Consider the following 17,170-nt stretch of genomic DNA (forward strand, 5'->3'; position numbering starts at 1 on the left):
AAAAAACTTGTTTTCGCTTGTAGAAGCCGGTTGCCTTGTGACGCAATAAACCGGAAATGAATGGCCAAGTAAAGCATCCACTTTGGAAAGATAAACGAGGAAGAAATTTTAAGAAATTCGATTATTTTCGGAGCGAAATGCGTGTGGATGGATCTAAAATGCTTCCTGTGAGTACAGAAAGCCATAATAACGCTTGTGTGTGCGTTACGAGTCGATTTTAAGTGAGATTTTGATAACAAGTTGCAGTTATGGTGATATCTCAGAGAAAATTTCACTTCGCAAAAGTGGAAGCAAAGTTAATGAAGAACAGAAAACCAAGAAACTCGGCCCATTTTTATTTGAGAATATTTTTGTAAAATTTCGGAATTTTTCGTGAATTTTAACAACGACTCAGCAATATTTGGATAAGGTATAATCATAACATTTCAAGAGCGTACTAAACATCGATAGGAATGCATTTATTCGCCTAATTTGGCTATGTTTAGGCTTATTATGCATTCGAATGTGGAATGTCGCAATTAGACGTACCTCGTGGTGCAATGTCGCAAAGTGTTACGTCATCAGGTATTGCATAAAATATATTAATAAATGATAACATTTTAGAATTGCATGATAAGAATGCAATTTGCTGAAACCATTTAAAGCAATGAATTGTTCAAAAATATTGCATGACCTTGGTTGACTATATTTAAAAAAATGTATTGTTTATTGTACTTCCTGATAAGGGGGGGGGGGGTCTTATTGTCATGATGTAGTGTCCATCACAGGGGAATATAAAATCAATCTAAAAAACTGCAAGTGGCAAAAACTTAGCACAACTTTACTTATTCACGGTTTAACTGGCCAATTTTTACCTCGGGTGGCTCCAGTCTGTGCATTGCTATAAACACAACACATGCACAGACTTCCTTTTAAAACTTGACTTCCTTTTAAGAAGGCTTAAACTTGCATTGAAATTGCTTGATTTTTCAGCCAGGGACTTTGTTCATGACAATTGTTCTTGGATATGTTTAACATTAGGATGGAGTTGAATATTGGAGTTTTTAGAGCTGCATAGAACTCTGGAGCTTGGAACTGTTTGATTAGTTTAGCCATATAAGGTCATGCTTAAGTTAAGTTTCTTCTGTGTAGCAATTTTTTAGTATTCTGGTTTCCTTAAAAGTAAGTTAAGGCTAAATACAGTTTCTTTCCTTGAAAAAATTGACTATTGGTTGCAATAAATTAATTCTGGTACACCATAAAATGGTTCTATGATGCTATGTTTGTCTTCATTTACCATCATTCAACTCTCAATAGAGTCTAGCAAGTGTCATTAAATATTTGGGGGGATTCTGACCTGCTTTCATGCTCCCTTGTGTAAGGGAGGGTGGTACAAGCTGCATGATATGACAGAAAGATAATGCTTTCCAAATTATTTATAGCCTCCCATGTATCTAGCTGCAACCTAAGCTAATGATGAAATGCGCTGGACTAAATTTGAGAAGTTTTTATGCTAGTTAGTTCTTTCATTGTGCTAACTTTGTCATGTTTTTTTTCCAACATTGACTCCATCTGAATTAGCCCTAAAACTTAGCCTTAAAAGGGGTTTTGCATGCATATAAGTAATTGAATATCATTCTTAGACTGTTGGGTTTTTTCTGTAGGATAGTTACTGAACTAAAGTCTAAAAAGCATCTCTTATGGATTTGTAAGAGCACTGTCAACTTTTCACTTAATAGGTAAGGATTTACAAAATTGACACTGTAGAAGTGAGAAGATCTTAAAGAACGGTTGGGTAGAGAATGTGTTTTCAGGCATATAGCATCATTTCAGCATGATCATGATACTTTTTAGATTATATCCCCTTAGAAAAATGAAATATCATGTAGGTTTATGTTCAGACTTCAGATATAGCTGTAAATATCACAGATTACTGGTTAGGGACTGTGATTTGCAATATTTGTATACACTATTTTGACCAGTTGGTTAATTTTGATGCAGCAACATCAAAGCATACCCATGCGAATATGCAATGTGTATTAATTTCCTTGTTTTTTTCCTTGTCTAAAATAGCTTGAATTCAAATAACGAATAGGGACTTAAAACTGTAAGAAATCAATCCAAATCAGTTAAATATACAGGTTTTCTGTCTTTGCTTCATTTTTTTACCAAACTACTTTATGCTAAAATTTATATAGAATGAAACATATATTTACAACTAAAATTTGGACCATATTTTTTGAAGATCAAAATCTGTTCTCCCACGTGGTGAAAATATTAAGTAAAAATGGTTTATATTTCAGTTAGACGATCGAGACCGAAGGCCTAGTGACAAGCGTTCAAGGCTGTAGACCTTGCTTGATAAACAGGTTTCTTTTCACTCGAGGGAGTACCGAGTTAGACGCGATTATAGGCTAACAAGCAGTTTACACTATCGAATAATTTTCGTTCGTATTCTTTTGCGAAATTTGTTGCTCTGAAAAGAGCCGTTTGGTTTGTTTAAGTCTTGAGATGCAGTCGTTTAACCGCCGAAACCGTAGAGGGTTCGTCCTTGACGTTTGAGCGCGTACACAACATCCATGGCGGTGACAGTCTTTCTTTTGGCATGCTCGGTGTATGTGACAGCATCACGGATCACATTCTCAAGGAAAACTTTGAGGACACCGCGAGTTTCTTCGTAGATCAAACCAGAGATACGTTTGACTCCACCACGACGAGCGAGACGGCGAATGGCGGGCTTCGTGATTCCCTGGATGTTGTCTCGCAAGATTTTACGATGACGTTTAGCGCCTCCTTTTCCAAGACCTTTGCCTCCTTTACCACGTCCAGACATCTTTCAAATTTCGATATTTTCTTCGCGAGCTTTGCTGTGTTTGAAATGGCTTGATTAGATAATCAGAATAATTATAAATTATCGTTTTCGGTTTTTATATCCTGTGCTAATGGTCGGACGTCTGAGAAGACATTAATATTCGCTGCTCGTTGATTGGTTGAAAAATACGATAGCTTATTGGTTAACTCTTCTATAATTATGCTAATTTTGATGAGCTCTGTAAAATATTGATCTTCTAGCTTTTATAAGCTTTACCACATTGATTTCGGAGGTTTTAGAAAGTACAGCTTCTTAAATTGTACTTAAACATAATAAGAAAATTATATTAACATTGATATGACCGCTGACACCATGGCGAATACGGAAAATTCGTTGTTTTCGAGGCATAACATTAAACAAGCAGTATAATTTGGTTCAACTGAAGTAAGACACAGTCAGAGAATATCGCCGGCAAATATCAATTCAAGACCTATACCAGTGCTGCTAAATATGCTTCAACTTCTAGGATTTGAAACTTCTTGGGCAATTATGTAATGATTGACATATAGACTAGTGCCGTGGGGAACCAGCTAGGCTACATCCCTTGGCGTTGGCTGTGAGACCCAACTCAGACTGACGTTTTATTTTATTTGTTACCTTAGGTGTAGAAAGACGAGATCTGTTCAAAAATGGGGGCAGGTCATGGACGACTGTCACCTAGTTGTAATTGTAAGTTTTTGAGGTACACTACTAGTATTACGGACCTATTTATTGCTATTACCATTGCTGATAGTCGCACGTGGTTACCGCATATACACTAAGCTTTCGAAAAAGTATTAACCTAGCCCTTGGCCTCGAAATTGTTTATTTTCCTTTAGCTCAGCTGGAAGAGTATCCCAAATCCAGTAACTCGTAAAACTGAAGAATGGTAGCGACTAGCGAAATATTATAGAGGTCTGCATGGTGGCCGTGCTAAGGGCCAGTTTACATGGAGTTAGTTATCCCGGCTAGGCGAGGTAAATTCGAGGCATTACATGCATCGAATTCGGGCTTAACCTGATTAGTCTTTCATATGCAGTTTTCACCTCGCCTAGCCGGTATAACTCGCTCCATGTACACAGGCCCTAATTAAATACAGCTCTCAGAAATTTGCCCGTTTTGATACTTTTTATTAATTTACGAAAGCGCGGGAAATTTTTAAAAAAGGAATAGACCATAGACATACGATGCTTTCCTAGCTTTATACGGTAAAAACGGCCATACCGGTCCTTTTCTATTTCAGTACAGACAGATTAAGTGAGATTACTGGTATTTTAGAGTGTTTTAAAAACTGTTCCGGTCTTGTGCGTTCAGGCATATCGTTATTTTGCATCACGGAAAACGCAGTTCCGCCGCCGCTCTCCACTGTTGATATAATTATATATATAATTATATTCTATAATTGTTGTTCATATCTCATTTCTAAACAGTCGTTGCAGATACAGCAATGCCGATAGTGCTTCCAAACGCCCCTCCCCAGCAAGTGAAAGATAACACTACCGCGGCAAAAACTAAAAGAGGCTTCAGTGTCATTGAGTTAGACGACTTCAAGCTTCAAATCAAGCCTGGGTGTCTCGCTGAGCATACAGAAATCACGTTGACAAGTATAGAGCAGAAATGTGACTTCAAGTCGTTGGTGGACTTAGGTTTAGTCGCTGACGCACCACGTGTCGTTCAGTTCCTTCCAAATGGTTTGAAATTTTTGAAACCAGCAAACCTTTCAATTCGGTTGAAAAAATCCCTCTTCCATTTTGAACCGTTTGTCTTGCATGGTTTTTACAACGACGTTTATCAGAAGGTCGTTTGGGAACTGGTGACTAATGACGTCACAGACAGTCACGAAGAGCAGCTAGTGAATGTGAAAATCAACGGCTTCAGTTTTTTTAGCTATATCTTGGCGAAACGCGGGAGGTTAGCCCGGATTTTGAGTCATGTTAATCGTTCTTTTACCTGCTGTGCTTATGTCTTGTACCAAAGCCAAGGTTTATTCGCGGACACCATAGATATCGCGGTTGTTATGGTTTCGGAGTTTGTTGAAGATAAAAAAGAAGAAGACATCAAACAGTTGAAGGATCATTTCAAGGAAGGCTACAAGAGAGGAGAGAAAGGAATGTTGAAACGTATCCATACGGACCGTCGTCTAGTTTTGCGTTTAGATTTTTCGGGTGTGGCGAACACGTGCTCGCTCGAGGTCGACCAGGCTCAATTGGATTCAGTTGGTTTTGTTGTCGATCATTTCAAAGGGATTGCAATAAAACGTCCAGTAAATGGGAGGGTTAAGATAAGCCAAGTATGTGGTAATGGCAGCAAATTACTGTGGATTTTGGGTGTTAGTGAGCGGACAGTACAGAAGACTAACGTTGAAGAAGTCTGTGGTAATCTAATTGTTTCATTAGTAATTTAACCGGTATAATTATGTAAAAGTATAAAAACTGTTCCGCTGTTTCTTTTGTATATATGGGCAAAAAGAAAACAGTTATATTTGAAAAGAAATTTCAAATTCCATTAAGTGACTTCTGGGAATTTGTCATTCCTTGCTTAGTCAAGTTAGTGCATGAAATATATAACTAACCGTCCGCCATCGATTTTTTGCTGCTAGCTGTTGTTACGTTTTATAGTTTGATTGCAATTATCTCTTTATTCTACATGCATAATAAGCGGTTAACGACAATATAGATTTACTCAGTTATCTATTTGCTTAGCCTACAATATTTGAATGTTCAATGTAAATGTGATAGATTTATTCAAAAGAATATAAAATCTTAACATTTTTAATGATTTCATTTTAGATCCGACCGCAGAGCTCGAACCACAAGGTATATTTGAAATTATTGCTCTTTGTTTGTAAAGGTTATACCGCTACAAATATTACATCAATTAAGTTCAACTGAATCAACGAAATATAATAAGTAGACTTCTGATTGGTCAATTCTGACCTTAATATACAACTGGCCCTTATAGACCATTATTATTATTGTGTAATTTCAGTTGTACGCAGGACCACAAAACTGACACAAAAAGAAATACGTCGAATGAGCGTCGCAGTTGGAATAGATTGGGACCGCCTTGGTGGGCTCATGGGCATTCCATACGCTGAACGAGAAGAAATCAGATTGGACTGCGCGAATTATGCAAAATTTTCATTGAAAGCATGTCAAATCTTTAAACTTTTCAACAACAGAAAGGATTTCTGTCGTTGTTCTCTGGAAAAATGGCTCGAGGAATTGGAACGACACGATCTAAAGAGAGAAATTCTTCCCATTGGCATTGAGAACGAGGTATTTCGATGTTAAATCTAATCAGAAATATGTTGCATGCGTATAGCCTAGGATGCACTAGCCCTTCTAAACTTTTCTGCTAGAAAAATGTTTGATCGCGACAAATTCTGGTACACACTTCTTGTTTTTCTCTGAACAGGCAGAACTACTCGGTTTGGGGACAACACCTTCTCAACACGAAGTGACTGAAGCCCTCGACACCACGCCCCTCTCCCCCCGTGAAATGCTCAGACTAAGCCTGCGCATCGGCGTCCACTGGGACATTCTTGCGAGTCTTATGGATATAAAGAGTGTTGCAAAAAATGTCATCAGGTTCAACTTTAGTGTATATCATGATGATTGCGCTAGGGCTGAGAAAATTTTATCGATTTTTAATCGTCGAGAAAGCTTTTCGCGTGAATACCTGGCTCGCTGCCTAGGAGAAATCGGACAGGTCCAGTGGATTGAACCAATTTTTTTGGGAACGTGGAGAAGCCGCCTTTTGCCATAACGAAATTGGCACATCTGAAAGCGTAAAAGTGCTAAACTTTGCGTCCGCATTTTGACCCAACGTTCTGTATCAGAATTGATGCATCAGCCACTTATATAAAGTTTGTGCTCCTTTGGAGTCGTTTTCGCCAACCTCAGTTTTTTGGAAAGCAAATTGACTGAAGACAGCGGAACTAAAATTAAGTAAACTTCGTTTTCTGGGGAGCTGACATGATATATGCTGATAATCAAGGAAATATATCACGGAGCCATGCGACTGGGTACGAGGCAGAGTGCCCCCTCCCCCAGAAGTGGAGATCCATCTACAGGCTTGGTTGTGTGTGTTTGGTTCCTTCTTTGTTATATAGTATAAATATTATGTAGTATAGTTTTTATGTGCTGTCGAACGGCGACGTGATGTAGTGCGACTGTAATAAACGTGATAAAGCAAGGATTTGCGAGTTTTGAGGCGTCGCCCGTCAGGCGGTTTAGTAAACTCTACCGCAAGTTACGTCTGATCCATTACAGTTGTGAAGAAAAACAGAATACTGTGAAGTTGCCACTTATGTTTGATACCAACTGATCAAGGTGTTAAGTCTTAATTAACAATTATTCGCCGACCGGTTAAAAACCGAAAGGGGCTGAGGTGAATATATAATTGTTTTAGTAAAAATACAAAGTCAAAGGTGATTTATTGAGAAAGCGATGTAGAATATACATGCTTAACAAACGTAAACATATATGTGAACAGGCAATTCAACTGATAAAACACTTTAATTGCCGATAGTTTTTATCTTGAAAATAATTTTAGGCCGAATTTTTCGCTTTCTTTATCCGTCATTTTGGCAAAAACAACTCGCCGCCATTTTGAAGAGTCCGTTTAGATGATTATATCGCGTATTGTTATATATAGGTGCTGTGTATTTTAAATGTCATTAGTTCATTCATAGTCATTCATAGTCATTGATTATATCATTGATTCATAGTTATTGATTGAACATTTCCTCATAGTGTGCGCGCGTCCTGAGGCAGAGCTATCGGCTCAGCAGTTGGAGCGAATGCAAGTATTTTCTTTTAATATTTTGAATTATTTTCACAACCCAAGTGGGCGCAAAATTACTCAAGAGTTGCTGAATCGGTACTGGAAAACAAATTAGCGGGTTTTGGCCCGATTATCCTTGTCTATACGAGGTAAGGTGTCTTGAGTGACCCACTTACTAATTTTTTCGGCGCCGTTAAGTCTTAAATGATTTGTTGACTGGTAAAAAGTAATTAATGTAATGTTTCTTACCTTTAAATGTGTTTGAACCGATAGCTCAGTGGGCGCGCACATGCACTGTGAGGAAATGTTCACTCGTGCACAAACTGATTATTCAAAGACAAAGTGAATATCTGACGCGTGCACGCGCGTGCCAGAATACCACGCCGCACACTTGAGGAAACAGCTCAACTAACAGACGTGAGTGACGCTTAGCTCAGTTGTTTTCTCAAGTCAGTCCAGTGTGCGCTGGGCTTCAGTCTTAAACGAAAGCGGTACCGTATCCACCTCGTCGAAAGTCAAAAGAGGCCCGCTTCATCAGACATTTTGATATTGGATACGGGTATGTTGTAAAGACTATTAGACTAAGAGTAAGACTAAGTAAAGTTTATAAAATAAACGATTTATCTACTGTAAAATGTAAGTTGCCAATAAAGCGGATGTTATGCATGACAAACCTACAGCTATAGAGTATATAGTTTAATTAAAATCTCCACGCCTTAAACTGTTCTTTGTGACACGAAACCTGATCAGAAGCATGTAAAACAGTTTAACAGTTTTTACAGTATAATGTTTTATGTCAAAACGTAATTTTGACGAGATGTGTAATTTAGACCAATCCCCAATCAAACTAATGTCTCTCTACCATTTTGATAGCAGTTCGTCTCAATAATATACTTTGTTTTTGACTTTGTTTTAACGCAACGCTATATCGACTATTTCTCATCCCCGTTTCCGTTATATAAACACTGTTTTTATGATTTATAAGTGAGACAATGTACCGTATAATTTGCAATTTTAATTTGCAGTTATTGTATGAATTTGCAATGTTTGTTTAGATTAAGCCATCTGGTTATATAGGTTATAACATCCTATAGGATGTTTATGTTCGTTCAAATCGCATTTATCCTTTGCCTTTGGTGTGGCGGATTGGTCACGAATGCACAAGACAATGCCACTACTGGTGATTGTAAGAATTTTTTTATTCCTATCATGCTCTCGCTGAAATATATTTTAAACAACCCAAGTCTCGTTGTGACAAAACCAAAGGCTGGTTATCGCTATATACTATAGGCTAAACTAAGCCTAGCTAGACTTGGAGTAGTACAGGACTTTGGCGCTCATTCTATGACTGAACACCTGCGGTTATTATTGCATACGATAAATTGTTAGGATTTTCTTGTAGATAGTGTAAAAAATCGCGTGCGATGCATATATTTTATGTGTTAAAGAATAAAACATTTTTTTCTTCCCCCGCGTGGGCGAAGCGACTGCAATGGGAAATTGTCTTTATATATACATCTGCATGGCTATATACATGCATAATTGATGCGTGAATCACCCCAGCCCCAGTGCCTTAAACGGTGCTTAAGTTCAAAATAGGAAGAAAGTCTGTCGCTTTAATGCAAACATATATACTGTTTAGAACTACATATTTCGATTTCAATGCATAATATTCAAGTTGACTCATTCAAGAGAGATGTAAGAGTGTTATTTAATTTTGACTTATGATTTATCCACCTTCAAGCCATACGGACTTGATACAACCGGCCCCAGATATGATTAGTATAGCAAATGCTTAATAGTTTGATAGATCTGGTGTATTTATTTCGATCTCTGACAGTAAAATTTTTTACAGTGCCTTATAATATAGCTACAAGATTTGACACACTCCGGAAGCAAGCCAATATAGTAGTGTAAACCGGCCTTAGTATATATATATATGTTTTTCTCTAGCACGTTTTAAACAGTTGCTCTTTCAGGAATATACAGCTATTTCGATTAGGATTGTCCTCTCAAAACAATAAACTCTGAGCGCACAGTGAAAAATATCAGGCTACTACATACTTAAAGCCTTAGCTCAAAATATAATACTTCAAAAAGTAACCATGCAAGGATCACAGTATATATAATACAGACTTGGACTAATGCATATTTTCGACAACTGTAAAAACTGTTTGAACCGGGCCTTAGAATACTGATATATATTTAGCTCGGTAATTTATTGCTCTATCAGAATATTTCAACCGGAATATGAGTTATACAGGGAACTGAATTCAAATGTTATGATGTTTATTATTTTGTTTCCTTACGTTTTAATAGCATCATCAGTTATGACAACATCTGGCCCAACAACATCGACCCAAGGCACAGGTAGTGGTGATAGATAGATATAATTTATTAAGTGTATATATGTACAAATAATTCAATAATTATGACCCTACAAATAATTGTTTGTACAATTGTTAACGCAATCTAAAGCCGGTTTTGAAAAAATCAAACATTGCATGCATATAGCGGCGCTTGCAAAAGTCTCTATGAAAACTTGATGATCGTATAAAAATTTATGAAACTGTAAACATAGCGGCGCAAAGCATTACGGTTGAGAGTTATGTCAAGAATAAGGGGGAAGAAATTGAATGAACCACATGCATGGCAAGGGTTGCGGCGTCCGTATTTTCCGTATCTGGACCAGTATCCCGGTTATCTCATGCACTTCAGCCATATATAAACAAAGAGCATTGAGCCATTGACCTCATCATTGTTCATTCATCGAACATCATTAATGGTTCGGTCTGTACTGTGAAATATTACAGCACAAACCTCACGCTCGGTCAATAATCATGCAATTGATATTGAATTCGCTTTTCACGTGATGTTTAGAATTATGAAGGCCTCGGTTAGTCACCCAACTAATTATTTAATATATATGCACGTGTTTATTATAGTAGATTCAAATTCACAATCCACATGATTTACTTTTTTATCCGCATACCGCAATCTATCTTGTCATCACCGAAAACATGCAGGGACGAAGCTAGCGTGATAATTGGGGGGGGGGGGGGATACTCATATATTCTGTTCTGCCCGACGAATTTATTTTGGCATATGCTCTGCAAATTAAATCCGTCGTATACATGAATATGCACAAACACTTTGGTACGATTGTAAAAAATGCCTCCTGCTATAATTTATGTTATTTAGAAGCAACAGACGCTGATGATTCCATGGTGGGTCTGATTGTTGGTTGTGTTATCGCCGCCGTAATTGTTGTCGTTGTTCTTGTGGTAGTGTGCACTCGCTGTTGGAGGTGGATAATAGAACGAGTAAGTGGAGTTTGTTGCTTTAACTGCCGTATGATATGCAGAGCACTACAGGGTGCATCAACAAGACTACGAATACCATAATTTGCATGCACGATATCACACATTACAATTCCAATTGCTGTGCAATTGTGGGATTCAAAATACGTTTTCCATGCACGGTTATCGAAAACAAGCACACAAAATGGATTAAACTTCGATTAAGAATGGCTCAATTAAGAACAGAACCAAGAGAGTGTCTTATTTTTAACGTATACGAGCAAACTCAACTCCTAAAATCATTGTTGAATGGGCTGTTAGCTTAGGCCTAGGTTATATACGTCGAATGCAATGAGATGAGATGATAAACCTCATTAAGCTATCAAACACCCACCAACAAGGATGAATTTCGTTTTAAACTAATCGCCATATTTGTTTACATATCTTAGGCAAAGCCAATCAGAATGCCTAAATTCTTAATACTTCATGTAAAATGGTATATATTGAACTTTTTATCAAAATTTATGCATTCTGATTGGGTTGGTAAAAATTTAAACAAACTTGCTGATTGGTTTAAAACGAAATTCCCCCTTGTTGCAGCCACCTGAACCGTGTTCACGACACCCATGCACTACTAAATGAAAACCAGGCATAAACACGCCCTTATCCATTTGGTATTCAAATTTTAAATACCAAAAAATTTACATTCGGACTCAGTTTTTCTTGAAAATGACTCTCTCACGACAACTATGATAAAATGAAAAGCAGGCTCAAAAAAGTTATGCATGGCAAATTATTTTTGTTTTTTTTAAAGAACGGCAAGAGTATTGACGAAAATTCGTTGTTCTTTTCTTATTCCTCTCTTCCACGTTACACTGAATTTATTGGCACGGCACGGTTTAAATATTAGTACCCGTACGCCGTACCCATTTTATTCGTACTCAATTAAATAGCTCAAACACCTATACAAGGGCCGAGCATATATAGATAAAGTTGGTACAGGTGCCATTTAACCGTGCCGTGTGCCCATAAATTGAGTGCAGTGTTTCGTTTCAGACCGTTTGTTTACATTTTCAGTTACCCAATTACAACGCATAAATATTGACTATTTCCGATTAAAGGTACATTATTTACCGGTTTACATGAAGTATAAGATATGTAGGCCATCTAATTGGCTTAGCCTGAAAAATGTAAACAAATGGGCTAGTTATAGTTTAAAACGAAATTCCTCCTTGTTGTGTAAACGGGACTAAGATTACGTGTAAATATAGATCACCCAACAAAGGCATGCATATGAGAAAGGCATGCGTGAAATTAAATATTTTGTGCATTTTTTGTTGTCAGTCGTTTAAAGAAAATTCACGTAAATTTTTATCCTTTAGAATTACACCAGTGCCGCATGTGCTCTTCCGGCATATGACTCGCATCCAAATTTGACCCGTAAGTATTCTTCTAGCTGAACTTGTAATGCTTAAGGCCCTGTTACACGGTGTAATTTTGCAACTGCAATGCAATTCTTTTTTTAAGAGATGTAAATTTAGCAACTACCGAATTTTTGTCTTAATTACACTCCATGCCATTTCTTAGGGCCTGTTTATATGATCCCGCCTAGCCGGGACGGGACAGTTTCCGAGATCCCGCTTGTATAATACAAACACTAATTAGTGTTTATATGACCACTTTTCCATCCCACCTAGGCGGGATCCCGGCAAGAAGTGCCGGGATCCCGCTTAGACAGGACGAGAAATGGCCATATAAAAACTCCATCCCGCTCGGCCGGGATGATTCGCGATAAACATACATTTGGAGCATGTGTATATATTGGGATATTCGTTTTCTACAATAAAACATGCCGTCGAACGAGCCTGCACCACAAAATGAACTCCATATAAACACGTTATCCCACCTAGGCAAGTTTCCCGGCTATGCGGAATGAAAACATCCCGTCCCGGCTAGACGGGATCATATAAACAGGCCCTTACATTCACTTACAATTTGAAGACTCTTCACTAATGACAATCTTGTAAATTTTTCAATCAAATTATCCATGCAGCCGGTTTATATATGTTTTAGGTCTGGATATCTGTATAATTTGTGCTTTATATAATATTTGCTTGCAAAATCATTACCGTTTGGAATATGCAGATTGTAAGATGATGTTGCTTTTCATCTCGTAAAGGTATTACCCCCAAAGGAGGTTTGGCAAAGTCACACGAATTCGTACTCACTATCGGAGCTGGGTGTCTGGCTGAAGATACAGAAATCACGCTAAAAAATTACGAGTGGCATTTTAACTTCACATCACTGGAAGACTTAAAGTTAGTCGATGCTACGCCGCGCGTTGTCGAGTTCCTTCCAAATGGCTTGAAATTCCTGAAACCAGCACAACTTACAATCCGACCTATGCGGGTAGAAGTCTTGGATCTTGAACTGTTTGTTCTACATGGTTATCACAGCGACATTTATGATAAAGTCGTTTGGGAGCTGGTGAGCAGCGGCTTTTCGGGAATTAACAAGGAAGAGAGAGGAACCATCAATGTGGAAATTTACGCATTTTGTTTTTTCAGTTATATTTTAGCGAAGCGCGGGAGATTAGCTCGAATCTTAAGTCATTTAAATCACTCGTTTACCTGCTGTGCTTATGTCCTGCATCGCAGACGACCAGCGGACACAATGGATATTGTGGTTGTTATTGTAAGTGAATTTCTTGATGATGGTGAGGAAGGAGACATCAAACAGTTAAAGAATCATATTGGACAAGGCTACGAGAGAGGAGAGAAAGGAAGGTTTACGCGCGTCCACACAAATCGTCGTCTTGTAATGAGTTTAGTCATTCCTGGTGTTGAAACCAACCCATATCGCTTCAAAATCGACCGGTGTTTACTGGATTCCATTGGTTTTTCCGTCAATCATTTCAAAGGGATTGCAAGTGAACAACGAGAAAATAAGACGGTAAAGATTAGCGAGGCCTGTGAAGGCGGTGAATGTCTTTGGGAGCTGGATGTTCATGGGAGTGTGCAGATCGCGCCTGAAGACGTTTATGGTAAATCAATTTTTTTATTCAAATGCTTTGCTTTAAACTTACATAGTTTACATTTTAAAAACTGGGTTAAATCCTCTAGTCGATCTATTTGAGTATAGTTTACCACACACAAGCTGTTTAAAAAATCCCACGTTATTAGTTAAAATTAAGCGCATTTCCTACTTAAAACAAGGTTTCAGTTAGTTAAACCAGTTCTGGTTATATCAAGCGAAATTTAACCACAGGGTTTTCAAGTTTTTTATATACTCCAGACTGGAGTCTCCAGTCATTGGCGCAGCCACCCGGATGATTTAGTCATGCTAAGCAAATTTTTCGTTATTATCATTATTCATTTCTTTACTGAGAAACTCATTGTTTTCATAGTCAAAATATTAGCATAGCATAACTAAATTGTCGGGCTGGCTACGCCACTGACTCCAGAGTGAGCTTATATAATAAGCTACGTGTATTTGAATGGGGCTTAACACCTGTTAATGTTTGGTCTTCACTGACATTTTCACATTGTATTATAGGGCAGCTCGAGCCGTCAGGATCTCAACCACAAGGTACATTGAAGTAATTATCGAAAGAGTCTATTCTATATGAATATATATATTTCCAGGATAACTGAATCACGTGTATACAGGAAAAGTGATTGCGATATTTATCAGCTCAGCTAATGACCAATAAAACGCTCCCAGTAGCTAACTAAACGGTTGTGTAGTAATATATTCACACTATCTTTTCCAGCCGTTCAAAGGACCACAAAACTCACACATGATGAAGTAGATGGAATGCGCCGCAAAGTTGGGTTGGACTGGGACGGACTTGGTGGGCTCATGGATATCCCGTACGAGAAACGTGAGGAAATCAGACTGAACGTCAATTATCCAAAATTTTCTTCCAAGGCAGGCCAAATATTAATACTTCTCAACAAAAGCGAAGATTTTTGTCGTCATGCTGTTAGAAAATGTCTGGAAGAGTTGGGGCGACACGATGTCAAAGACAAAATGCTTCCCATGGATGACGAGGTATTTTATGTTGGAAATTTTCTGTTAGTTAAGATGAATTTATTCTGTACCAACCATGCAGTATATAGATTGGGTTAAGTCACAAATCCAATCCATCACGACATTTCGTTGCGGATCAAGTGGTTAATAAAATTTCACAATTTCAAAAAACAGATTATAATTCGTGTTAGACGCATGATGACCCACTTAAACTTGACGCGTTACTCTACTATACCAAGCGAAAGTTATATCTATTTCAAGTCTCTAGGGTCGGTTTTTTTCCTTTCCTGTATAATGCAGTGCTGCCAACATTTTTTTGAACTAGCATATATAGATAATGTACATGTCTACGACCATTAACTGCACTGTAAAATTTAAAAAGGTAAAAAAATTTTGAACTTCTGAGAAGGAATTGACCTTTAATAAATTTAAATATAGCTACAGTGTGTAAAATTATAATCTTCAATGAAAGTTGTAACACGCATACATTGAAAATATATTTCCTTAACAGACAGAAGGTGGAAGTGCGGAGATAATAAATTCCCAACCCAAAGACCCTGAAGCCGACGAGTTACAAAACACTCCTCTCTCCCCTCGTGAAATGTTCAGACTTAGCCAGCGCATCGCTGTCCACTGGGACATGCTTGCGGGTCTTATGGGTATAAACAGTGCTGAACGAGATGAGATTAGATGCAACCAGATTTTATATCAAGATAACCGCACTAGGGCTGAAAAGATTTTGTCGATTTTCAGCCGAAACTTCTCGCGAGAGAGGTTGGCTGACTTCTTGAACGAGATTGGTCAAGACGAGTGGGTGGAACCAATTTTAACAGGAAAATGGAGAATCTTGTGACAAACGGATCAACATTTTTGAGGTGAGCCAGTCCGACACCGATATATAAATTTATATTGGGAAGGTTTGAATCGTACTCTTAAAACAGTTTTATTAAATAAATGATAATTCCCAGCGCAAGCTGGCTACAGTCGATTTTCTTATTACGTTGTTTTACTTGATCTATTTTATTTTAATTTCTATATACATGAATAAATAAACAATACATTGCATTGTGTAGATACATGGGTTTGTGCCGCAATTTTGAACATGCAATAGTGGCGTCATCGTAATGACGTCAAACAGGGAAAGTCTGATGCTACACGAAGTTTGATTGTCCCGATAGTTTTGCGGAGTCAATCAAACATTAGAATTTCTGTGTTTGACGTCATTATAAGAAAGATGTATTACAGCCTTACGTCGGTTTTCCACTAGCGATATTTTTCGCGCGAATCGACAGTTTACTTTTGTTCCAGAGGTCTCAACTGCACCCATCTTGAACAAATTGCTCAAATACAAAGGAATAAAGTCGCTCATAAAATATATCGGTAGTGGAAAACCGGCTTTAATTAGACCCCTAATACGTCGCATATAGTTTTTGTTGCGTCGAATGCAATTCAACAGTGGATAATGAGATGATAAATCTATTTCGTTGGCGAAAACGGAATTCTTTGCTCCGTTTTGCAAAAGATGAAAAAATTAATATCCAAAGGCTAACGCTATCCCTCTTTTGAATAACTGCCCCAAGGAAAGAAATGAAACACTTAAGGCTAAATATGTTCTTATATCATAGCAATGGCGGTAGTCTAATCATAGATCTGCTTCTTTTTATAGGTGCCTGTATGCACAATCGGCTGTATAAATTTCCTATAATACCGTTTGGGTTCGACAGTTTTTTTTACGGTAACATCAGATACCGTATCAGCTAGGTCATCAGATAGGTCATAAGTTGGATAGGATATAGATAATAATCATAGCGTAGTTGTTATCCTGATAACTGATAAGGTCCGTGAAGATTCAATTCTGTCCGATCCAATTCGCATCTGATATTGATGAAGCAGTGTGTCTTTAGTTGGTTCAGCTGCCAATTGATATTGAAAGGCTGAGTCAACGGACTGTAAAACATCCATTGGTAGTAAATTGGATCGTGATCTGAAGGATTATTACGTTTGCTATATTAGTTAATTAGTATATAGCTATATGAGAGCACCTCAAAACTATATATATAGGCTTTTTAATCCTAAATGTTTACCATTATAATTATTATACAGACTTGAAAATAAATAGTAATAATCTATTTTGATTTCGCGTGTCAGTTGCAAAGCTATGAGTCGCATGTGCAAGAACGGTTCATGCAATAGGAATCTCGAAATCCTATGCAAAATGTGC

General features: G+C 37.7%; 3 protein-coding genes across 7 annotated transcripts; 2 read left to right on the forward strand and 1 right to left on the reverse strand.

The window, feature by feature from the left end:
* The first annotated feature begins 19 nt into the window (after positions 1–19).
* LOC114526973 lies at positions 20–7,798 on the forward strand. Of its 5 annotated transcripts, XM_028548526.1 has the most exons (8): positions 20–409; positions 486–564; positions 1,644–1,718; positions 3,454–3,520; positions 4,261–5,205; positions 5,620–5,646; positions 5,819–6,108; positions 6,248–7,798. In XM_028548526.1, exons 4-8 carry the CDS (start codon positions 3,481–3,483, stop codon positions 6,596–6,598), a joined length of 1,653 nt encoding a protein of 550 aa, XP_028404327.1. In that variant the 5' UTR covers positions 20–409; positions 486–564; positions 1,644–1,718; positions 3,454–3,480; the 3' UTR covers positions 6,599–7,798. The 5 variants fall into 5 exon arrangements, with proteins under 5 accessions (XP_028404327.1, XP_028404330.1, XP_028404326.1 ...); XM_028548529.1 differs by having other exon boundaries at positions 20–564; positions 3,454–3,533; XM_028548525.1 differs by having other exon boundaries at positions 20–564.
* Positions 2,126–2,865, reverse strand: LOC114526976 (histone H4). The gene has a single exon (XM_028548533.1). It carries the CDS (start codon positions 2,810–2,812, stop codon positions 2,501–2,503), a length of 312 nt encoding a protein of 103 aa, XP_028404334.1. The 5' UTR covers positions 2,813–2,865; the 3' UTR covers positions 2,126–2,500.
* Positions 7,799–8,650: 852 nt separating the features above from the next.
* LOC114526972 lies at positions 8,651–17,012 on the forward strand. The gene is made up of 9 exons (XM_028548524.1): positions 8,651–8,804; positions 9,938–9,988; positions 10,820–10,941; positions 12,300–12,357; positions 13,097–13,960; positions 14,473–14,505; positions 14,690–14,970; positions 15,461–15,824; positions 16,616–17,012. Exons 1-8 carry the CDS (start codon positions 8,714–8,716, stop codon positions 15,800–15,802), a joined length of 1,842 nt encoding a protein of 613 aa, XP_028404325.1. The 5' UTR covers positions 8,651–8,713; the 3' UTR covers positions 15,803–15,824; positions 16,616–17,012.
* Positions 17,013–17,170: the final 158 nt, after the last annotated feature.

This window comes from Dendronephthya gigantea, unplaced genomic scaffold, assembly GCF_004324835.1.
Source record: "Dendronephthya gigantea isolate DGI-Jeju-01 unplaced genomic scaffold, DenGig_1.0 000042F, whole genome shotgun sequence".
Lineage (NCBI taxonomy): Eukaryota > Metazoa > Cnidaria > Anthozoa > Malacalcyonacea > Nephtheidae > Dendronephthya > Dendronephthya gigantea.